General features: G+C 25.4%; 1 protein-coding gene across 2 annotated transcripts in view; it reads right to left on the bottom strand.

The window, feature by feature from the left end:
• Positions 1-11,737, bottom strand: part of LOC100575494 (ankyrin repeat and SAM domain-containing protein 3-like) — a 24,777-nt gene that overhangs the window by 11,035 nt on the left and 2,005 nt on the right. For both annotated transcript variants that reach the window (XM_029486990.1, XM_029486989.1), the window contains exon 2: positions 2,930-3,125. In XM_029486990.1, the coding sequence (XP_029342850.1) occupies positions 2,930-3,125 (196 nt within the window). The remainder of the gene's footprint in view (positions 1-2,929; positions 3,126-11,737) is intronic.

The raw sequence follows: 11,737 nt of genomic DNA, 5'->3' as shown, positions 1-11,737 counted from the left end.
TAATCGTTCAATTTTTCGCTCTGTCAAAAAGCTTGAACATTTAAAGCAAGGTTCCTCATGAGTTGTTATTACTGAAATTAAAAAATAATTTGATCGTAAATTCACAGTAGTTTAATGAGCATTTGACGTTAGAATTTACATGACATTGGATATTATTCACCCGTAAAATAACTATTTTTCCTCAGTCCTCAAACAATAAATTGACTAATTTTATTGTTATTTGAAAAAAAAATTACTGTAGATACTTGTAATAATATTTTCACCAAATGTCTATAAAAATATATTCTATGAATGGTATATATTTCTAAATATTTTGACTCTTTTTGAGCTATTTATAGATGCTTCACATATTCGATTTATTTTTAATTTTAGGTCAATAAATATCGATAAAAATTGTTTCGCTCGGTCAAAAAAATTGAACATTTAATACAAGGTTCCTTGTTAGTTTTCAATATAGCTATTTAAAAATATTACAAATCAGCTGTATATGTGCAAGTTTTTTGAAGCATTTGAAGTTCAAATTTTGACAAAATCACCAACATTTACAAATTAGTTGTTGTAAAAAATTTATAAAATGTTCAATTTATATAGCTACGGCTTGAAAATATAATAAAAGGTTTTTCATAATAGTTAGTTCATACTAGCTCAAAAAAATGAAATATTAACACTATAATATTACATTCAATATTTTCAACAAAATTAAATCAATCTACCTATAATATTAATAGTAAAATAAATTACTAATGGGAGGGACCGAGCGGACTAAGGCATCGGTTGCGACGCGCACCGTCGCCGGTTCGAACTCGGCCACGTGTGGAATTTTTCTTCAGGCAGTCATGGTGTCCGGATACAGAGCCCACCATTTTAACCATTCGGTAGGTACCTACCTACGTATGTAGTTGTCAATCATATCTATGAATATATCCATATAGTATTTATATAATATATCATATTGTAGGTATATATTTATAATCACATATTAGTATATTACTATAATAAATTATTGAAGAACATTTATCAATTTAAGTCCACACTTTTTAATTCATCATAACTTATGGGCATAGGTACACCTATCTACAGTTCTATTATTTTTGAATTTTTCTCTTCAGGTATTTTCGCTAAAACTGGACAGTTAAACAACAATTTATTTTTAATGGATCGTCATTTGAATTTTAATAACATTTCATAATAATTAATTTCAATTTAATTTACCTATTTGTGTAAATTTAATCAGAATAACGTATCTGAAACCATTAGTATTTTGTTCTAAAACGTATGGCCATGCATCATCCTTATACAATACATAGTTGTATAATAGGTATACGGTACCTATGTATATAAATAAAATAGTGTGGCAGATTATTTAGTGAAAATTACTTAATCAAATCTACATAACACTTATAATTTTAAGTTCTTATAGATGATATGATGACTGCTTGTTGTTTAATGATGATATAATATATCTAATAATCTTAATACATTTAAATATTATACGAAACCATTAATCGATATCTTTAGAAACTATTTACAGTTTACCATAATAATGTCCACCTTTCCGGTATATTTAAACACATTAAAATATCTATTCATAAAAACCATAATCGTGGACTCAATAAGTGATCAGATATTATATTTCCTTTTTTCCAACGCAAAAATGTAATGCTTTTTACGTGTTTTTTTTTTATCCCGTCAACTGACCTTCCCACTCGGATACTGGCTAAATACGAGTTGATTTTTTTTCTATACCCACAATTGTGCTAAATATAATTATATAGTGTCCGAATGAAATATCTTGATAGCTGAGTTTTTTCCGGATCAAATGTCACTTTAAATACCCCCATGCAAATTACGCGAATAAAATACAACGAAACTAGATGTCCGTGCATGAATGAGCGGGCAACGACGGCTCTGTTGTTGGCGGAACAAATAAAATCATTTTAATTTATTCATGTGGTCACGTCCTTATAGTCGGCTATTTTAAAGAAATATGACGTTGGTTAAACACTCCATTACTACATACGATCGTACACGTGAACTATAATTAAATATAATATATATTATATTATTATACATTCAACATTGTTCTTATAATGTATAGCGAAGAAATTGTCTTCAAACTCCGGTGGGTAAACGAAAGGTTTGAACCTTCAATAATTCAATATATTACTGAGGAGCACTTAAGTATTTAAATTTAATAACATCCTTACACACGTGTAATAATACAATTGTGTTATATTTTAAAATATATGTATAAAGTATTGGGCAACGGTTAAATTTTAAAATAATTGTTAGTTTTTTATATAATAATCTACAATATTTATTAGGTATTCGAAGTTTATAATACGATACAATTTTATTTGGTCCATTTATTATTTTATTACGAAATTAACGCTAGTTATATTATTGTTTTGATAAAATATTAAATGCACATAGGAAATAATGTTTAAATGTTTAATATATTAATATATTAACTTGTATACAAGTTATTTTTGATACTTTTTCAAGATTTCAACATTTTCAATAACTTATTTTTGATTTCATAGTTTTTTTTTATAAAAATATAAATAACTAGATTAAGATACATGTTCATGTACCTAAATAGATAATGGTTAGCTATGGGTATAGAATGAATATTAATTTTCATGTACTCAAAATTGGAAGACGTTATAATTTATTAAAAAAATTAATTTAATATTGGGTGTTAGGTATTTATTTAAATCCCAAAATTACACATTATAATTAATAGTATTACAATATTTTTAATTGGTACTTATTAATAAGAGACTTCTGTTTTAAAAAAATATTAGCATTACAGTTGGTGTTTTTTTTTTTAGTATTTTGAACATTATTTAAATATTTGAAACTTATAATCCTTATTGTAAATGTAATTACGACTAAGAATACATTTTTAAATACTTTTACTACTTACGTGAAATGTTTTCTTCACTATGGATACGTTACCGGACATGGTAGCTATCATTAAAGGTGTTTGTTTATCGTGGTTGGCGGAGAACAAAGTTGTTGGATCTAAATCTACTATGCGATCAACAAGATTTTTGTTTCCATAATAGCAAGCATACATCAGGCAAGTCCATCCTTTGTTGTTGGCCATATTTAAATCGTTGCTAAGAAATACATTTAAACTTAGTTAATAGCCAAAATACAATTTTTATGAAAAATGTACGGGTATCCCTTTCTTAATCACGAATTTCAAGTTAAATGCACGCATAAATAAATAAACTAATGTAAACTATATATTTGTTTGCTAATATTTTTATACATAGAAACCATGAAAATATATAATAGGTTTATTTTCTAAAAAATTAATTTTGTTTCAAATTTCTTTCCGTTGCAGTATTTTATATAAGAGCAACGGAAGTTGTACGTAGTATCCCCTTGAACACTATAATATTATATTATATTTAACTATTTAAGACCAATATTTTTAACCATTTTTTTCAGCAATTACACTTTGCTCGGTGCTTTTTTTGAGAATCAATTGTTGAATGATATATTATTTTATGGTTTTGGAAGCAAGTTCAAAAATACATTATTTTTTTGGGGGGCCAATTTAGTTTGATTTTTCCTTAAGATTTGGACCCGATTCGGGTTGCATCCTAGTTTCGTTCCAAATATAAAATTGAATTTAAAGATATACCAATACCGTCACGTGTCTAATCGAATTTAAAAATATCATGTTATTTAGAAATAAAAATAATATGATTTACATTTATCGAACCAAATAAACTTTTCAGTCATTATTTGTGCGTGTCCACGCCATTTAATATATATTAAAAAAGGATAGTATAATATATAACATGTACCTACAGTGAAAAAGGTACAATTTTTATTGCCTATTAAAAATGAATTTAAACTTTGTTTTCACAAAGAATTGAATATTGACATTGAACGCTGGACGTGTATTAAAAAATAATGCAAAGCATATATTATTTACAAATAGTAGGATAGTTAAATTTATAATATTTAAGTTTTTATAATAAAGAATAGCAGTATAGGTACTTACAATCATTTTTACATCAGGAAAAAGTTAAGAAATTGTCTTCAAAAATTTACACCACAGCCCATATGATAAAACTGAAGAAACTAATTCAAATCGTCAAAAACTTAATGATAAATTAAAAAGAAAAGCTGTTGATGATATATGTAAAAAAACTAGCAAAACTTGTTCATAAAGAACTTTCTAATCATGATGTTAATAATTATTAGCTCTAATGATATAGACTTAACTAAAAAAATATCCATGGTCCGAGGTCTTCCATATTATCAAAATTACCGACATCCATTGAAGACGTTCATGAATTATTGAAAACAATTACGATACATACAAATAATGACAAAAGATGTTTGATTATAAATAATCCAATTACACTCATTAGTCTTTACTATGTTAATTACTTGCAATACAAACTTATCTCATTTAAGTAAAATTAGTACTATTTATGTTGATGGAACCTTTAAATGTTGCCCAAAACAATTTACACAAAGTTTTATTATTATTGGATTAAAAGAACCAAACGCAGTTTTATTTCAATTGTATTTTTTTTTACTGCCAGACAAAGCAAAAAACACGTATGAACACGGGCTTAAATTTTTAAGTACAGAATGTGATAAACTCCAGTTGCAATTTACATCGCAAACCATTTACGCAGATTTTGAAAAGGCTACACATATTGCCGTTTATGCAGTTTGGCCAGAAATAGATTTAAGATAGAGGAAGTCGATTTTACTTAAGACAATCATGGTGGCGTAAAATTTAAGATCTAAAATTGTTCACTTTTTTTAGAAATTACAATTCTGAGATTGGTAGCTTTTTAAAATACACATGTGGATTACCATTTTTAACACCAGATGAAAATGATAAAAATGTACTATATTATGAATAGGTACCTATATTTTTTGTTTGTATGTTGTAAAAACAATATTTAGACATATTAATACGATTAAATTATGAAAATTATTATGGACGGAATCAGTATATACCTTTTTTGTTATGATGTATAGACATATAGTACAGTGAAAACTCTGAATAGCGGATACCCTCAGTCGTAGAATATTTGTTAACGGAGGTGTCCGTTATTCAGAAGTGGTAAATTTTTTAAATTCATAAAGGATAGTGGGTAAAATAAAAACATTTGTGCTATCTTAAATTAAGTTACATACCTAAAATGTTGTTATAAAAATGTAATATAAAATATAAATGTGGTAATGTATGTACTAATTATGTAGATTTAATGACATGTATAATAACTGTTGGATTATCACCTGGTTCAGAGGTTGACAATGAGACGTAATATTTAGGGGGGAACCCAGTTCGACATTTTTAGTTTAAGATAGGGATAAGGAGCTGCGTTGTCAACAAAAAGCAGCACTTTTCTTTTATCATTTTTTTTATAGAACTTGGTAAGCCAGTCATAATCTGTGTCGTCATTCATGTCTTTCTATTCCAACACCGCAGTCGACGGGGAATTTATTTACGTCTAATTTTTTGAAAGCTCGCGGTCATTTAGCTTTACCTATGATGAGAAGACGTTAAGACTCACCTATCATATTACAGCATAAAAGTACAGTCAATAGTTCTTTCAAAACTTTACCACCAGTGCATGTTTCATTTTTAAATGCCATAGATATAGTTTTAATAGATACAGATCGAAAAAAAAAGCATTAAAAGAAAGAAGAATATTAAAATACCTAGTCCTACTGTCCGCTATTCGGAGGTTTTCCTATTGAAAAGTAGTGAAAATGTCCACTTTTGGGAGGTATCCGTTAGAAGAATTTTCACTATATTTATTTATTTTTATCGTTATATATAATATATATATTATTACTATTAAATTATGAAATTGTACCTACTAATATAATGAATACCAATATATTTTGCAAAGGTGGGCAAGTTAATGAAAATAATCAACTCAAATTAAGTTAAGTTAAGTTAAGAGGACACAAGATCGATAAGTTAAAAGTTAACAGTTAACAAATTATAAATTAACTCGATAAGTTAAAAGTTAATATAGAAAAAAATATTAACTTAACTCAGTTTAAAAAAAGTTAATATTTATTTTTTATTTTTAATTAGTATGTAAATCACATAAAGAGTTATTGTGTCTTTCTAGTTTCTAATTTATAAATTATAAAAAACAATTTTATTGAACTTTTATCATAATGTACCCTGTTACCGTTTTACTTTTACTTTACTATTATTTACTAATTTAAACTATACTCATCTCAAATTAATAATTTAACAAATATATTTTTTTATATCGTATAAAAAATGAATATCATAATACGTGAAGACGAGTACATGACCATCATATATATTATAAGTTATATAACATTAAAACATAACAATTGTCAATTTGTAATTTAAAATGATTAATTTTATGAAAAACAATTATAATTGCAACTCGCATAATATATAATTTCAACTTAATAAAATATATTAATATACACAAAAATATTATGTTATCAAGAAAATTTTTGTGTTTTTCTATTGGATTATTTTTATTTTATACTAATATAGTAATATTTACGTATAAACGAAAAATTTCAAAATGTTTTCAACTTGATGGATTTTTTTAAAATCAACTGAGAAAAGCTAAGTTATTTCAACTGTAAACTAAACTAGTTAAGTTCATAAGTTGATTAGAAAATAAACTAACTAGTTAATGCCCACTTTTGATCTTTTGAAGGTATGCATTTTATAACAACAATTTTTATACATATTATTAAGATTAAATTAAAAATTATGAAGGACGGAATTTATCAGAATATAATTTTTTTAAACTGGAATGGAACTCGGATTGTAAAAAAAATTGTTATGTTGAATAAATATATAAATATTCTTACATTAATGAGTCTTAAGAAAATATTACTTTCTAAAAAAATATAATATATACTATTTTAGATGTTATACCTAGTACCTATAAAATAACATTTGGCGAAAAACATGTTCGATTTTTTTGATGCAGGCATAATATTTAACAAGATAATTTATAATTAATTCTAATTGTAGCCTATATATTAGAAATGTACAATATCTCTAGTGACTAGTCGTAAACGCTATGTATAATGGGAGTGTTATGCCTAAGAAGAAGGGATGGCTTTAGGCTTGGTGGTAGTATATAATTTGTTGTCATAACATTTTTTCGAATACCCATCGTATACATGTAACTTGTATTAAATTACTATTATTTGAATTAACTGTAACAATTATGTTGTCATTCCAGAAAAAGTGCTACAGAAAAACTCAATAAACTATAATTATATATTTTTTAACAGGCTACCCACGTGTTTATTACATATATTGAAAAGAGCACTGAGTAAAAATGATCGTATTTTAATAGCAACGAATTAAACTCAAAGGATATTTTATATATTATCATAGTTATTTCTTAAAATTTGTTGTGTATTTTTTAAGTGTAGCTGTGTATAATTTAAAATGTGTACATTTATTAATATTATTTTGTAATACATTGCGTTTATATAACCAATTAATTATGTACGGCAATGTGTATATAAAATAAATTGAATATAAATATATTATAATAAATATATTATAATATATATGTAGGTACCTATATGATTTATGAATCATAAATACTTATGTATTAATTGTATGTATATTGTACACGGTATACCTAGTGGGAATTAGGTAATTTTTACATTTTATTCGTTTCTATGATGATAAGCAAAGCGTTACACAAAATCGGTTAGAAAATAAAAATATTTGGAGGTACCAGGCCCAAAAACATATTTATGTTAAAATGTATAAAATTCGGTAAATCATGATTAGTAGTCACTGGTCCTGTTTGGGCGTTTGGCAATGCCTTCTAGCGATAATACGTAATGCAATTTATTATTTTGAAAAAGAGTATTTTCGTAATTTCTTTCATATTTTAGTATATTATCTAAGTCCTAAAGCAAAAATACAAAACAGAATGTAGACAGGAGGTGTTAGGAGCATATTTGTCATATTGCTTAACTAATATAAGTGACGGATATCGCTAGATGAATACAGTGTGCACTACTATTCAGTGGCGTTCTCAGGAATTTTCAATGCGGGGTTGTATTAACTATAGGTACAGTCGTACAGAGTATAGATACCTACTCAATATATATTTTTTATTATTATTAGTGATAGCATTTTTAACTCAATTTCAGTAAACATTTGGTCATTTTGGTCTATTTCATAATCGTTATTGAAAACCACATTTTAATATACCTAATTAATTTTAATAATATTACTGATATATTTAAAATTATGATTTGATTTATCTACGCCTATATTTATATCTACACGAATCACTCTAACTTTTAAACCTTGGTTGAAATATTAATATATAAAATATAATATACATATTATGACTAGAACCTGAAGATTTCTGAAGTATGCGTTTAATGTGAACATATTATTATATATTTTTGTAGCAAGATCTGATCTCTACACCACTAATCGTTATGACGTTATAAACATTATTAAATTATGATAATTACGCCTACACTGTTCATACTGGTATTCATGTAATTGGTTTTATTGTCAAAAAAAAAAAAATAATAATAATAAAAATAAAAATCAGAATCAAAAACCGATACATGTTCGTGTTATAAATAACTATATTGTATGTGTGTAAAATTGTAAACTGCATCAACCCACAGGCGGAACAAGCGAGTAAAAAAATGTATAAAATAAAATTTACCACTAAAAGCCAGGGGGCATGATTGTACTCTCTACTTGCCCTCTCCCTGTTTTAGACGACTGCCCTTGGACGTTGGAATGCAGTGGGAGATTAATCGGAACGCAGACCCCAACTGTGCAAAATGGCTTAATGCAAAATTAAAGAAAAATTATCTTTAAAGATTCGTGTTAGATATTTAGATCAGGAATAATTAATAGTTAAATACATTAAAACATGGCAAGTACAAGTTTATAAGTTTTTTTTTTATTAATACCCCGATTATATTGTATGTATCTATATGCTTTTTTAAACCAGGATTTTGGTCTCGTTAGGTACATTTATTAAAATCTCAAAAATGTATCTGTAATGAATTATTATCGTTTTATAAAATATATAAAGACTTATATTGTGTATGCTATGTATATGTTTATTTGTATGTAATTTTTATTAATTAAATAGGTAGGTACTGATTATTTTAAAATTATTTTATAGAAAAATATCTTGAACCTACGTTTAATAATAAGTAAATTAAATATAGTATTAAATACCTTATGTAACTTTTTAGTGTAGTGTAATGTATAGTATAAATAATATAGTAACTTTTATTATAAATATGTAAAACATCACTTAATATCTTTTATATCGTATATTAACTAAGAGAGCTCCTTACAGCACGAACTGTTATAGACAACTAACTACTAGATAATGCATATTATAATATTATATTATTATCATATATGATATCATAATGGCTAACATATGAACACGCTGATAATACAAATTATAGCCTTCCATTTGGCCAAAAAAAAACAATGATATTCAAAACATTTAACAATAAGTAATTTACAAGTTAACAATTTAAACAAGTAATAATTCAAATATAACAATGTTAAAGATAACTCATAAACAATGAACATTTTTATCTAACATGTAATTTTTTTTTTAAAAACATAATTAATACTTTTTGATATTTTTCGGCCCTAAAAAAATATATGTAGAATATAGGTATGTGTACCAATATAATTTTCAAATGGGTATCTCTAATGTCACTGGGAGGTAAATTTATACTTTAAGGCCATCATAAGCGAAAAATAATAATCACATACTAAACATAATTATTGTATTTTATAAGTTGTTTTATTCCGAAGATATTGATGACACATTGATTTAAAATTTTATAAACACATAACGGATTTTAAATTTATTTGATATCGCTTCTCTGTATTTTGTACAGACGCAATGCCAACAAGTTTTTAACATTGTATACTGATCATAATCCACGACTATTGACTACGACTACCTATATCTAAGTATATTATTAGGTACTTCATATTATTATGTATTTATGTATATTTTATACCGACTATGCTGCAATTGTGAAATTTATATTTCAAAACTGTAATCAAATTAAAAAATAAAAAGGCAGATTTCACGATTTAAATACAAATATTTTACAACTATAGTTATATCAATTGGATTGAAGGTTTTTCACTTCTGTAAATGGTATGACAGATCAAAGACATATATCCTCAACAATAATAAAAGGGAAATTTACTCTTTATGGTAGGTAATATTCTAATAATAATTTCAAACAATTACCTATAATAGTATTAACAACTATGAGATGCATGAAAAAATATAAGTATTTTATATTTTTATTAGAATAATACATTGTTTCTATTATTTTCATATTATGACCATAATGATATTTCAATATGTGTATGTTATTTATTCTTGTTATTATAATAAAAAAAAAAAGGTGGGTAAGTGGATTTCGCTCTGCTGTACAGTAGGTTACAAGTGGGTCACTGTATAATGGATGGTATTAAATTTGAATTCAATGATATAATATCATTGTATAAGAAAAACGATTCTGAGCGGAGACGGTATGTCAGTCTAGGTATAAGACATAATATTATATTATAGTCTATAGTATTTAAAAAAAATTGACCTATAATAGGTACCTATAATAAATTCCAAATTAATCGTATCATAATATCTATTAGGTACTTATAACGCGTTATACATCAACAAAAAACCGTGGTACTATCATTCAAGTACCCACGGATAATATTATACAATTACAACAAAATAACTAAAATAGTTATCCTAGGTTTTTAATATGTAATTTCGTCCAAATTTGTACTTAAAATGACTATAAAAATAAACTGTGTAAATGTATTTTTTAGATTTTTTGGTAACAGAATTAATTACTTACGTGGAATCTTGTTTTAAATTTTCAATTCTTAGATACAAAAATTGAACATTTTATACATTTTTAACTACAAAATAATTTTTCAAATTAAAATTTGATCTTTAAATGCTTATAAAAAAAAATTGTGCCTATGTATCTTGCCTATGAATCTAAAAACATTTTTTTTTATCAAATTTAACAAATTATAAAAATATTATTTAATTTCTAATATGTAGTTTTAAAATGTTTAATCATTGACTATTAAAAAGTTTTAGGAATTTTGTATATATTATGATCAAAATAATTAGCTCAATTTATTGTTTTTCTGAAAAAATATTGTTGAAACCAATAAATTACCATTAGATATTGTACCTTAAGTTATGATAGTAACGTATTTGTACGTACCTAAAGTTATTTTTATATACTGAATTCTTGCATTACAATCAAGCATTCACGTTAAAGTTTCAACATTGTATCCTCTCACTCAGAAAAAAATTTGAATTGTAAAGAAAACAATGGTTAAATAGCAATAGGTAGCTGTATTATCAACCTACCTACATGCAATTATTAAAAGTAACGAGATTTTTATAAATATGGACAATTTTTTTTTAATTAACCATTAAAATCATCAATGACAAAGGTATTAAATTAATATTCTACAAGACAGTTACGATTTTACAAGTATATGAAATGGTTACAAATTAATTTTTTTTTTAAAGTTAAATTTGATTATACAGGTCTGTTTTTCAGAGAGGTCGATCATATTGTTGATGTTTTATGTACAGAACTGTAAGCCACTAGGTTAACGCAATATGAAAAATTGTTCATTTCATTACCTTATATTAATTGG

Source organism: Acyrthosiphon pisum, chromosome A1 (genome assembly GCF_005508785.2).
Source record: "Acyrthosiphon pisum isolate AL4f chromosome A1, pea_aphid_22Mar2018_4r6ur, whole genome shotgun sequence".
In the NCBI taxonomy this organism is placed as follows: domain Eukaryota; kingdom Metazoa; phylum Arthropoda; class Insecta; order Hemiptera; family Aphididae; genus Acyrthosiphon; species Acyrthosiphon pisum.
The sequence above is the reverse complement of the archived record's forward strand: the minus strand, read 5'-3'. Positions and strand labels throughout refer to the sequence as shown.